This window comes from Cyprinus carpio, chromosome A8 (assembly GCF_018340385.1).
Source record: "Cyprinus carpio isolate SPL01 chromosome A8, ASM1834038v1, whole genome shotgun sequence".
In the NCBI taxonomy this organism is placed as follows: domain Eukaryota; kingdom Metazoa; phylum Chordata; class Actinopteri; order Cypriniformes; family Cyprinidae; genus Cyprinus; species Cyprinus carpio.
Window position 1 is genome coordinate 11,065,308 of NC_056579.1, and position 14,396 is coordinate 11,079,703.

General features: G+C 33.9%; 1 protein-coding gene across 1 annotated transcript in view; it reads right to left on the minus strand.

Annotated features, from left to right (window-relative positions):
- The window catches only part of nphp4 (nephronophthisis 4), a gene marked incomplete at its 5' end in the record, with an annotated part of 135,568 nt that extends 123,550 nt beyond the window's left edge, over window positions 1-12,018 (minus strand). The window contains 1 exon segment of the mRNA XM_042763030.1: window positions 11,797-12,018. Within this exon segment, the coding sequence (XP_042618964.1) occupies window positions 11,797-12,018 (222 nt within the window).
- Between the last annotated feature and the right edge of the window lie 2,378 nt (window positions 12,019-14,396).

Here is a 14,396-nt window from a genome sequence, read left to right on the forward strand (position 1 = left end):
TTTTTTTTAAGGGTGAGTTGATTTGTTTGATCATTTTAAAAGGAGCGCCTCAGTCAAGCAACAGGTTACCTGCATTCTCTAGGCAATAATCTGTGGGCCATTATACATCTTAAAATAGCACCGCTCTGCATTTCCACCAAAAGATCATGATGAAGCCCTACTTTAATGACTTGGAAAATTTGCTGACACCCTGCACTCGCCACAGGATTGAAGCGAGGGCTGCGGCAACATGCTCATATGCACGCGCGCACCAGCTCCTTCCTCTGTGAAGAGAAGGGCATACATCTCTGTCAGCTCGCTAAATACACAAAATCTCTCAAAACATTGGCATAAGTGCTGTTGGAGTTGCAGCAATTTCCATATTTCTAGGAAACTACAAGCTACATTAAAAGAGTCTTTCTAAAAGACTACTGGGAGTGAATGGAAGGGATGTTATGTCCACAGTTGTGCTGTGGATAGATCTGGTGTTTGCACTCTCTCACAGATGTGAGACCTTCGGTCTAAGAGCTCTCCTTGAGCAGAGAAGCAATTAGACCTGATAACGTTGTTTCTTTGTAGCATTTCAAAGGGAACATCACTATAGAGGCCACTATCAATCCAGCCGTCCCTTTTCTGTGTTCAAGAGCTTGAAACTAGATTGACACATTCCTTACCTTCAAACAAACTATATACACAGAACAGTTAACAAAAAAGAGGTTTTACAGACCAGCTGCTCTCAAGAATGAAGCAAGGACATTCAACAATGTCAAAAGTCTAACTAGAAAAAAAGTATAAATGTTCAGTTAATAGCTTTGGTATATAGAAAAATGGCCACTCACAGTACATTCTTTACATTTACACTTACGCATTTAGCAGACACTTTAATCCAAAGCGACTTACAGTGCATTCAGGGCATAAATTTTTTTACCAGTATCTGTGTTCCCTAGGAATTGAACCCATGACCTTTTTTGATGCTAACACAATGCTCTACCACTGAGCCATAGGAACATGGCTCTTCTTCTGTTCTTCTAACAATGTTAAAAATGCTATGTATAATGTATAGTCACTGTCTCCAAGAGATAGCACTTCTTTTGAAACTTGCATAACTTAAAGCATAACTTTCTGATATGTAGGCTACATACAGTGTCACTTGAAAGTTTGTGAACCCCTTGCAGAATCTGTGAAAATGTGAGTAATTTTAACAAAATAAAAGAGATCATACAAAATCATACATGTTATTTTTTTATTTATTACTGTCCTGAGTAAGATATTTTACATAAAAGATGTTTGCATTTAGTCCACAAGACAAAATTAGCTGAAATTATTAAAATAACCACATTCAAAAGTTTGTGAACCCTTGGTTCTTAATACTGTGTGTGTTTACCTGGATGATCCACGACTGTTTTGAGATGGTTGTTCATGAGTCCCTTGTTTGTTCTGAACAGTTAAACTGAGCTCTGTTCTAAATTAAATACAATTTACCTTGATCTTCAAATTCCATTACTTGCCCAGTCATTCATGATTCACTGGATTCAAAGGTTTTTAAAAAAAATTTACTCACAATTAAGACAACTTATTTTAGAGCTTAGCATAACTTGACAAATGTATACTACTGTTCAAAGTTTTTTTAAAGAAAAACATTTTAATGCTTTTAGCATGGTTGCATTAAATTGATCAAAAGTAACAGTGACAGTAAAGACATTTATAATGTCACAAAAGACATCAGTTTCAAATAAATTGTTATTTTAAACTTTCTATTTATCAAAGAATCTTAAAAATCTGTCTATCCTCCTGATGACATTGTAGTGTAAAACACAATTTCTCTGCCTTCGCACTCATTCACCTCAGTCGATATCTGTCAGTGCCCTGTATATTCCTGTGAAACTACTGTAAAACACGCAAGATGTAAGTGAAGTACAGCTGCTAAAACGAGTCATCACCATGTAGAGCTGTGAGCGCATGCAACAGTCAGTCATATAATTCCTTTTAATCCATAATTTCACACTTCTAAAGACTCTTTCTCTGCATGGTGCTCTTATCTAAAAAAAAAAAAAAAAAACCTACACAAAAACCGGTTCTTGGACTTAAAAGAGAGAACAAGGCACCAACAAAGACACAAGCTGCTCTTAAGACTTTGAGCAGACAGAGAAGAAGAGAATAAAGAGGAGTAGAGATGTTAGATTGAGAATGAGTGCAGCAGATGAAGCCATGGGGAGTGCTGATTGCAGAATTATTTTCACACCACACACAAAACCATTCTTCTCTCCCTCTGTTCTCTTTCTTCATCACATTCATAGTCTAGAAAGACATCTTTTTGTTCGCTGCCTCTCATTTGATGAGTACCTGCACTCCTCACCACTCTGTTCCTCTGCTAAAATTCTTTCTTTTTCAATGGGAATTGAGAATGGCGAGAACAACGCCAAGGTCATGGGTTTGATTCCTAATGTTTAAATTTATATGTTTAGTCCATTCAAAAAAAGCTAAATTAATGTTTTGTACTCAATAACAGCTAGCACAGAAGAATGGAACAGAAGGTTTGGGATGATAGTGTTGAATGCCAAATTGAAGTCCACAAACAGGATCCTCACATAAGTCCCTGGTCTGTCCAGATGTTGCAGGATGGAATGCAGTCCTATGTTGACTGCATCATCCACAGATCTGTTTGCTCGGTAAACTGCAAACTGCAGGGGGCCCAGTAAGCAATGAACGAGGAAAATTCATGTGGAAGTAGAACAGCTTATAGTTGATTCTAGATTGGGACAGCACATTTTCTTCAACGCTGTTACATCTGTTCACTACCTTTCATTGATGTAGAAGCATGTCCCACTGTCACATGACTTCCCTGTTGATTCTGCGTTGCAATCCGATCTAAACAGCTGGAAGCCCGGCAGATGTAACGCGCTGTCCGTAATATCTTTATTCAGCCTGGTTTCCATGAAACACAGAGCAGCAGAAGTCCTTATTTATTGGGAAAAGCAGAAGAATTTCGTCCGTATTGTTGGGTAGAGAGCGAAGTTTCGCCAGATGGATGATAAGCAGCTCTGTTCTAACGCCGCTTAAGGCCTAAGCTCGCTTCTAAAAATGCTTGAACAGCACCGCTGCTTCGCCAACTACAATGTTCAACAAAACGTCAGAGTAATCAAAAACCGGTAGAAGATTGTGTGGTGTAGACTGTGTACTGCCGAATGTTCAGCAGTTCATCCCTGGTAAAACGTATTGTGTTTGAAAAACAACAGAGAGGAAAAATTAACAAAAACATTAAAACAACTGGAGAGTTCCTCACCGAGGCAGCCATCCGGCGCCATCTTGATTCATTACATTTTTAAAATATAGTCAAATAGAAAAAAATATAAATTGTAATAACATTTTACAATACTTCTGTTGTAACTGTAATTTTGATCAAATAAATGCAACTAAAAATATGCATAAAATGTAAAATAATAATAATAATAATCCTTACAATCCCTTATCTCCATCAAAAACTGCCCTGTTCTTCTTAAGGGTGTGGGTGCCTTTAGGGACCGGCTGCTCTCAGGGATGTTTGCTTCTCCATGAACTGAAATATTGATCATTTCCTGGACAGCTGGTGAGCCACATATATAATTGAAATGAATCTCTAGGCTTGTGTCAGAACGGGTGGAAAAGTTAAAAGGGGTATTGAAACATCCATGAGGCTCTTAGAGCCTGAGAGCATGAATCACGCTGGAAGAGGGAGATCCGTGGACCTTACGGTCTAGTCTATTGAAGGCTGTGAAAGTTGAAGAGATGAAGCACCTGACACGGGACTGGCTGCATGCTTGCTGAGAGGCTCTTGTGGAGGAAACCAGACTAACCCAGAGGAATGAATGGACATCCCAGAAGGCCAGAACTCTACATCACACCGCATTTAAAATCACTTTTCTCTCACAACTAATTACAGCATTTAATGAACTCTTGGCTATCCATTAAGGATTTCTAATTTAGAGTCCAGAATGTGGGCATGGCAAACTAAATAAGCACTAATAAGAGCTAAAAGTTCTCTATAGTGTGGTGTTGCATGCCATAAAATGTTGTGCTAATTGGTTGAAGAATTTTAGCATAAATCCCGGTATAATTTATCCCAGTATAACAAAAGGAATAGTATTAAGATTTGAAACATTTTAAATAAAGATCATTTTTACCAAGTTTAAGATTGAGGATGATTCACACAAAACTATATTTTCTGCAAGCTTTTTTCAACAAAAATTTAATTATTTTTTAATTTTTATAATTTACAATTTATGTATACAGTGCAACAGCAAAAAATGTGAGGAAAAAATATATGTTACATTTGTTTAGAGCATTTTCTTTACCTACAAGTCAAGCTACAATATTAAACAGAACCACACAAAGTTGCCAACAGACCACTATACCAATTGCCTTAACCTGACTCTATGTAGATATTTATGGATCCATTCAGAATTATTAAACAGAGCAAAACACAATTTAAAAAAGCAAAAAAAAAAAAAAAAAAAAAAAAAAAAACATTCTGAATTTGTTGAATATGGCGATCTGAAGGCAGCTCAACATCACCAATGAACAGTTCCTCTGTCAGAGTGAGTGTTCATGTCTGTGTTTGAGTGTCTAAATAAATACCACTGCCCATTGCAAACTCATATAAAAAGATGCTTCTTCAGCGAGTGTCCATTATAAAACAATTGCCAGACATGCGACCATACTTAAATGTGCTTGTGCAAAAAGCTATCAAAGAGCGCACAAACCCAGTCTGTTTGCATATTAATAATAAAAGTCTCATGTGTCTAATAGTGTACGATTGCTGTATGACACTGTAATCGTCTTTACCTCCATTACAATTATCATCCATCTAAACTTTATTGGTGAGATACTAGTTAGCTTTATTCAGTGCAAACAGACTAGTCCTGACTTCATATTTCTTATTAATATAGAGGTATGTTTGTTCCTACCAATCGCTACATAAGCTAGCCCTCCTGGAACTCTTAGAGATTGCAGTGCGATGCCTGCAGTTCGGAATAAAAAAATGTCTATGATTAAAACTAACAATCGCTACATAAGCTAGCCCTCCTGGAGCCCCCCCCGTCATAGCATCAGCCCCCCCTGGTGGGGGGCTGTGGATTAACCTAATATTGTACTTAAAAACGTGAAAAAATTAAAATAAAAAAATTAAAAACAGACATAACAATGTGTTTAATGTGGGATTAAGATATAGTGTATAAGATATAAACTAATGATTAATTATTTTAATATTATCTGTGTCGCTGCAAAGACGATGCGGACTCGCCATGAACGCCAGAGAGAAATGCACATTTCATATGGATTAGGCCGACATATTCAGAGAGTAGCCTATTTCTTTTCGTTTTGAATATTTTCGTTTAAAAGTAGATATTTTTAAGCTTTTCTATAATAGATAGCCTATATTTCTCAAAACTGTCTGTGAGGCACAAGCTGAGTTTCTGCGCCCTCCAGTTCACGTGCAATACAAGTGATGTGCCGGCACCTTATTACATTGTCTGCTAATATATTTGCTTGTTTATTAAATACAGGCAATGGGTTGATAAAATATTGATCAAAATTAAGATACAATTTATACAAAACGAAAATCTTTTAAACAGAGTCTTTCTACAAAACAAAACTCAATAAAGTGGTTAAAATCATGTCTTACCCACTCCATGTCTCATAGGCTATTGCGCATGATGTATCATATCTTTCTCATGCTGCATGCTCACTTTCATAATAAACACTGATTAAATAAATAAAAAAAATTACATTAGCCTATAATATTTAAACAAATATGAAACCAAATATGTTTTCTTTAATGGCTACAACACATAGCCTAAACAGTACAGAGATTTTTTTTTTTTTTTTTTTTTTTTTTTTATTAAACATCAAAGTACAAGTACATCAAGTACAATTTTTGTGTATAAAACAGTAACAATCACGCCAGGGGGAGAAGACTAGTAGAGAAATTTCATGTCGTCAGTCACAACATAATGACGTCACATATTTTCCAACCCAGCCCTCAGCCCCCCCCGCATGAAACAGCTTCCAGCGCGCGTCTATGAAAACAGTCTGAGCGATTCTCAGCCAGATTGAAATCACCCAAAAGGGGGCGTTACTCCACAGAACGTGACTTGATGATGATTGCACTATATATCCAGAGGCAGAACAAACAGTCTAACAGTGACACAGCTGTGGTTGAATGTGATAGAAAAAAATATCTGTCCCTTTTGCACTTATGTCGTCCTATCGCCCTAATGATGAAACTGCCCCGGACTTTAACTTTGTTTAAATGTTGTTTTAATGTTTAGTGACCTAGTCTAGAGGCATTTACTCACAAAGCTAACAAAAAGTTTAGAATACTACAAAAAAAGGTTATTAAAAAATATCAAAAAAAATTATGCAGCATGTTTTTAACATGAATTTACTCCACAAACCTAATTAGAACAGGATCTTATTCCAGTAATGATGTTTACATTTTTTAATTATTTGTTGATTTGGTTATTTATTATCAGTATTTCGTTTATAAGTTATTAGGTATTGAGTTTGATTTGCTGTTATGAGAATTAACAATATTTAATTATTTATTTCTTAAATGGGGAAAAAGCATTTTATGCTGAATTCAACAAAATTTATAAATAAATAAGAATAAATAAATACAAATAATAATAACTGTATGCACAAAGTAATAAGCATGCAATGTTTTTCATATTCCAGTAATGAGAATTACATTATTTAATTATTTATTCATTTAGTTCATTTACTGCATTTCAGTAATAAGAATTTAGGGGTAAATGTGTTTAATTGTCCTGAAAATGATATCATAAGTATCAAGAGGCACAAATTATTGGTGGTAATAATAGCAGGTTTTTTTTTGTTAATGTAATTTATTATTTTTTTTCTTTTTTTTATTTTTTGAGTTATGTGTGATGTACGTTTTTTTGTGATATTTACCCATAAATCTATGGCTCTATAGTTTGCCCAGCTGCCCAATCTATTTGTCTATGGTTTTTTGAGCTGCCCATTGTCACTGCACACAAGGGGAGACGATGGAAAAAGTCTGACTCTTCTGAACCACAACCCAATAACACTTCCACTTAACTGTGTGACAGCACTGTCCTCTACAGGTCGAAGAGCTTTATGGCACCCATCATGAATAACCCATGTTGCCCAGATACAGTCTGTGTTTTTTAGGGATTTAAAGGGGTTGGACCTTTACAATTAGAGGCCTGGTGTGACACTCCAACATCCTCAGCAAATGAAAACATCTGATTAGGTGCACAACTCAACTGGGACTTTAGGGTTCCTTTAAGAAACTAAGCATCATCTCATACCATGTTGCTGATAGTGATTCACAATTGAAAATTCACAATAACTTAATCCAACAACCGGCTTCCTTTTCACCTAAATCAACACAGGCTTCAAATCTTTGTCCCTCAAAATGAAGGTCGCTGAAATATATTGATTCCTACATCTCCACACAAATCATTGTTTTTGTCATAGCACCCCTCTATTAGAGTCGGACCAGAGGGAGAGTCCTGCTTTAATTCTATCTCCATTCCTCTATAATCACTCCCCCTGTTTGGAGTCTTTCTCTGAGGCGTATATTAAAACAGATCCATCATGTTTGACAGACCTTATGTGATCTCCCAGTCCCTCTTCTGTGCTGCTGCTGCTCCTGGGGTTTCACAGAAGAGCAGACGTTTTATTCGGCTTCAACCCTGACAACGGTGGAAATTAGCACATCACAATTCCATAAACAAGAACCTCTCACTCTGTGTTAGACAGCAGAAAATGAATTAGCCAAGCTGATTAGTGAATAACACTGGGGTACAAGCAAGATCAAATGCAAGTAACATCTGGCTTTGGGAAGTAAATAATCAAGTAACTCGCTAGTGGTAGGTGTCTTTATGAGGACTACATGATAATAAATGGTTCAAGCCTAATTATAAGAATTCTGTCCCTTGCTGATGCAAGAGATTCAGAACAAAAGATATTCACATAGTCTACTAATGAAACATTGGTCATGACATTAGCACCTTTATTTTTTCTCCCCAGAACAGCGTTCTGCATTTTGTTTTGTTTAATTTTTTTAAGAAAACTTTTAGGAAGTTGTTTCATAATAAATAAACTTTATGCAGTTATTGAATAAAATGTTACAAGTCATGAAAAATCACAGACATCTCTATAGTGAATAAGTTTTTTTATGCTCTAAATATTGCATTCATTATTTTATATTGTGCATAAAACTGTTGTGTCCAGAGCAAAACTTTCTAACCACAGAAATTTTTCATTTGTTAGCAAATTCTCTTGAGCCAGGTCATTTCAATGAACCAGTCACAAAATGTTTGTGAACCAGTTCACAAAACAAATTCATTACCAGATCAGTTAGAATCAAAATGATTTTTAAAAAGCTTATCCAGTAATCACAAGTGAATGGACAAATCTTTACAATTCTTGCATCAAACAGGGTTGGTACCCTGAATTTAACACCTTTAATAAACATAATGCAAAATACAGTTTCATGGTGTGTAAATTTTCTTAATTTGCTTGCCACCAGCAGCTGTGGCAAAAACAGGGCATTGCAATCATGAAACAACAATTAGATAACAAAATGCAAATGGATTGCAGGTATTAAAGGGGGATTAGATTTTAAATGAAATATGTAGATGGTGACAGGTGTTGGGGGAGATTTTGTATTAAATATGAAAGGCACAGTGAGCAGCTGGAAATGGAGCATTCTGCAGACATTAACCGCGGTCTCCACGGTCTGTGACTCAGAGTGGACATTTTCAAGAACTTTTATTTCCACTTGGTGGATTTAAGAGCCCATAATGGGAGATTTAAGTGAATTACTGTGGTGCCATGCATGCAGACAGAAGTGTGTGGGGTCTTCTGGACAGCTAGACAGTAAATTCACAGCCTCAGATGGGCCTTTATTGTGCTTGCTGAGAGAGGCCAGAGCATGTCTATCATCTCCAATAAAGTCTGCTGGGTTCGGTTTGTTTGTGCTGTGTGCTGCCAGCACTGATACTTCAAACCTGAGAGTTTCTGCAAAACTTCGAGGTTGAGCTGTAACAAAGATAAAAAAAAAAAAAGAGTCTGTCCTTAAGGTGTGCACCCAGGGACAGGGTGACTGCTATCATTATAGCAGATAATTAAAAATAGATTGTTTACATGACATAATGGAAATAATGTTTTTATTTGTTTGTGCACCCAAAAATAACCACTGAAATAAGGCTGAGTTAAACAGATTTTATTCAGTTGGGGGGGTTTCAATGACTGTTTCTGCAGGTTACATCGATAAACCAGTAGGTGGCGATAAATTACTGTCATCAGTGAGTGAGCCATTCCCTCAAACTCTTCCTTCAAAAATGCTCACTTATTCCGGAACTAACAAACAGTGTTACTATCATTAACTAAAACCATAATTAAAAAATAAATAAAAAATAAATCATTATTCGCAACAAAATAAACATTAACTGAAATGAAATAAAATATTTAAAAAAAAACTTATTTCAGTTAGTTTCCAGGCAACATTTCTTTGAAATACTGCAATAACTAAAACTTAATGAAAACTACATGCTTTAAATATATAAGTACACAAATAAATAATAGAAACACAACAAAATAACTAAAAATGCATTTAAAATGACAACAGAAAATATAAAAATAAAATCTAATTCAAAATAATAATAAAAATATAATAGTGTATCAATAATACTAAAATAACATTGCTAAAAGTTTCTATGAGTCACTGAATCACTTACTAGTGATTTCATTAGTGGAGTCAAAACAGGTTGGCAAAATTGTCTAAAATAATGAACAGGTTTATTGAACAGTTGTAAAAAGAAATGAATAATGTTTTTATTTTTAGAATTGTGCTTAAATATGTCAGAAATCTAGTAAAGCAATCCAGTTGGCTAATACGAGCATTTACTGATATTGCAAGAATGACTTTTTTATATGTTCCTACATTTTATTTTTCTATTTTTTCTATTTCTGTTCTTAACCTGTTACATTTTTAACACATTTTGAGCCATGGATGTGTTAGACTTACAGTACTGACCCTGGTTCCCATAAATACTCCATCTAGACAACAAAACTGACACTGGACAAAAGCTGAACAGGGTCTAAGTTGTCACTGGAATAGGGCATGAAGATAAGACGACTTCTGAATGGATAGCACCCTTAGTCAAGCATGAAAAGGTGTTGCATCATGAAATAACACTAAATATCATCAGTCAGTGAGAAATGAGTCACCCTGCCTCATTGAAGAGCACTTGACCGCTCTGACCCTGCTTGCCACTGACAAAGTGTGAGCCACTCTTTCATGTGTGCCCGAAGTAGTGCTGAGGACCCCGAGTCAAACAGGGTCACGCGCAGCTGATACTGGAGTGATGCCGGTGACTCTGACTGTTGTTATGCCAACCACAGGAAGAAAAGGAGAAAAAAGAAAACAAAAAAAGTCATCTCAGTAGTTGTGGGTAACTTATGAGTATAGCTGACATAAGATTTCAAGCAGTGACAGTGTGCTGCAGTGTGACACAGTATAATTAATCTAAAACTAAACATTATAGAATTTTTATGACCTATTTATATACTGTATGTATATATATATATATATATATATATATATATATATATATATATATATATATATATATATATATATATATATTAGGGCTGTCAAATGATTAATCACGATTAATCACATCCAAAATAAAAGTTTTGTTTACATAATATATGTGTGTATACTGTGTATATTTATTATGTATATATAAATATACACACATGCATGTATATATTTAAGAAGAATATGTTATGTTTATATATTAAATATATTTATATATAATATAAAATATAAGAATATAAATATATAAATGTATATACATGTAAATATTTTTTTAATATATACTTTATGTGTGTGTATTTATATATACATAATAAATATACCCTGTACACATACATATATTATGTAAACAAAACTTTTATTTTGTTTTTAATAAATCGTGATTAATCATTTGACAGCCCTAATATATATACATATATGTGTGTGTGTGTGTGTGTGTGTGCTGATTTTATTTATATATATATATATATATATATATATATATATATATATATATATATATATATATATATATATATATATATATAACCTTATGTAATAGAAATATAAGACATTATTGATAATTAATATATTGATAATTAATACATATTAATATGTGTATATATTAAGACTAATAAATATTTTGTAGTTTAGAATTTCATTATGTATACTGATTATATATAAAATTATATAATGTTAATATAATATATATTATTTGTTGTTTAATAATATAATTATGTGTTTGATATTTATTACTAAGAAATATTTATTTTATATTCTAGAATTCCATTATAAAAACTGATTATATGCTATTATATTTATATTATACCTGTATTGTGTTCAATGGATGGATGGGTGGGTGGATAGATAGATAGATAGATAGATAGATAGATAGATAGATAGATAGATAGATAGATAGATAGATAGATAGAAATCAATTAATACTTAACACATATTTCATGATATATTTTTATCAATGGCAAATTGACATAAAACTTAAAATAATACTAATTAATATTAAAATTAATTTCATCCATGTTTTCTTTCCTGTAAAATACGAAATATGCGTGAAAATGTCTGAAACATGTTTTGTTGGGCTTAAGGATACACTTGGTGGTTAAAATGTGAAAATATGATCAATTATGACTAGGGACATGATCTAACAACACATTTTATTTTTTACACAGCATGACTCTGAATTAAACATCCACCTGTTTAATGTGAAGTCCATCAGTCTGAAGACCAGCTGCAGACCTTGAGAAGATCCTGAAGCTTGTCTGGCTGTTTGACTGTGAAGCGGGATCACGATCATGTCTAGTCAGACATGTGCGAGCTTTCTTCAGTACTATCAATCTACCAGGGAACGTCTTAAAGGCGAGCGTTAATGTTCCCTGGCAAACATCCCTGAAAACGTCTAAAAGCTTTCCAGGTTGTTAAATCATTCCAGCAGTCGAAGTGAAGCGCTTGTTACTTAATTAAAATCAAATACGGAATATTGACGAAATCAGACGCTAAATCACGCAGAGACTCTTTTTGTAGGCTGCTCATTCATTTCAGTCTCTGCAGTCAACAGCAGTTTGACTCATTCTCTTTCTTTTCTCCTACTAACGCTTCCGTCGCGTGTAAGTTAACTAGGCTAATTTTACAGCATAACTACTTCTGACACTTTTGACACACGCTCTGCACACTGTTATTTTCATAATCATAATACACGTAATGAAAATGCAGGCTCAGCTAGTTGTCAGGAAGGGATTCTCTCTGTAAAAAAGTGCAGGGCTGCTTTATACCGCCACCGTGTGGCTTGGTGGTGAATCTAAGCTCTCACTCGCCTTGCTTTATCAGTTTTTGTTTTTATACAGTCTATGGTTTTACCAAAGAGAATTCTGAAGCCGTTGTGATTTAAATGAATAATAATAATGAAAAGATAGAATAAGAATATGAATAAGAATAAGAAAGTTGCTAAAACAACATAGGTTAACCGGTTCGCACGTAGCATGTAAAAGTTGTAGAGCATTCACATTTGACGGTGTGCAATTTGTGTTGTGGAAAAATGTGAAAGTCTATCGAAGTACTGTTAACCACATATCGTATTTTATTCATAAAGTGAAAATCATCATTAACACCCAAGCGAAATGCCTGAGGAAACCAAAATGCTGATTCTCAGGGTTTTGGAATACAAAATGAACCACTCTATTACATTATCATTTTTAGCATGAAATAATTAAAGCATATATTACTATTATTGCGTTTTGTTTTGTTTGTTTTGTTTTATCGCTAATTACAGAACCGTGTTATTTTCATTTTCATCCACGAGGTAGGCTAAATGTGGTGGTAAATCTCAAATGTAAATGATTAAGAAAAAAAAAACATTTAAGTGCACTTAAATCTTGATGTACATTTTAATATCAAAATATCAGCATTTAGCACCTCTGATAAGGAATAACCTTCTGAAATCAAAATGTTGTTGTGTTTTTCAGAATAGAAAAGAAGAGGGCCATCATCCCCACACTCGCTGAGGGGCTGAAGGGCAATAAGAGCGGCGAAATAAATGTGGATTATTTCTACAAACTGTTGTTCACGAGGGAGAATCTCAAGCTGGTTCATATCGTCTGCCATAAGAAGCATGAGCTCAGCTGTGACTCCCGAAAAATCTACAAACGGGTCTGGATTGTGAAATAAAAGAATCTTCTTCTGAATTATGCACTGTTTCAACTTACGAGCACTGATGCAAGTTCTGAGATGCTCAGGGCCATTTTATCTTATTATGGGGTTATATTGTGCTTTAGGTACTGTATATACCTTTTCCATTGTAACTTCTAGTTTGTTATAGACCAAATTTTGTACCAAAACATTTGGTTAAATTATGTGAATAAAATTTTTACAGGTTTTATAAATGTGACTGATTTTATATTTTTTTATTTCCATTTTTACTGGTTTATTTAAAGACCTAAATGTCTTTAAACTATTTGAATCATGAAGCATTTGTGGGAACAGGATATCTTGTACAGTTAATGTTTGTAGTACTTTCAACAACAAACAATAGCCTTGTTTATTGTACAAAATATACTCAAGCCTTCTGTGACAAAAATAATGTCTACATTATTTTTTCATTGCATGAAGCAAATACGTATAAAACACAAAAGTTGATTTCCAACGCTGTTAATGAGGTTTATTTTCTCTGGACGGAGTATTTTAAATTTCGCATGATAATTCACAGAAGATTTGATATTAAATAACTTTACATATCATGTACATACAAAGCATTTTGTAGCAAAACAAAATCAGCACTTGGTTTATCTCTTCAATAGAAAAATATAAAATTCAAAAATCACACTTTCTACAATTTTTATCTCGTATAATTTGTACATAGTAGCAAAGAAACAACGTTTTAAAATGTTATATCTTTGAGCCACTTCTGAAGTTAGTGCAAATCCTGTCAAATAAGATACAAATCATTATATACAGACAAATCTAATTCTTGGTGAAGTTACATGCATAATACATTTTGAAATTGTTTTAAACAATTATTGTTGTTGGCAAATTTTCCTATCTTACAATAAAAGCCTCTTAATTAGAGATACTAACCTTTAAAAAATATATATATCTTTACATAAGCCTATCAAAGAACATAAGATGTTATTATTTTTAGATGCTTTTATTTTTAATTATATTTAAAGAATTATGATGTCAAAGAACAAAATAGCTAAATGCTTTGTCAATTATATGTTTAAAAGTGCCAAATTCTGAATGTCCAAGCTAATGCTCAAATTGCTTTCAAAGTCTGAACAGGAAATTTGAGGCACTTGACTGA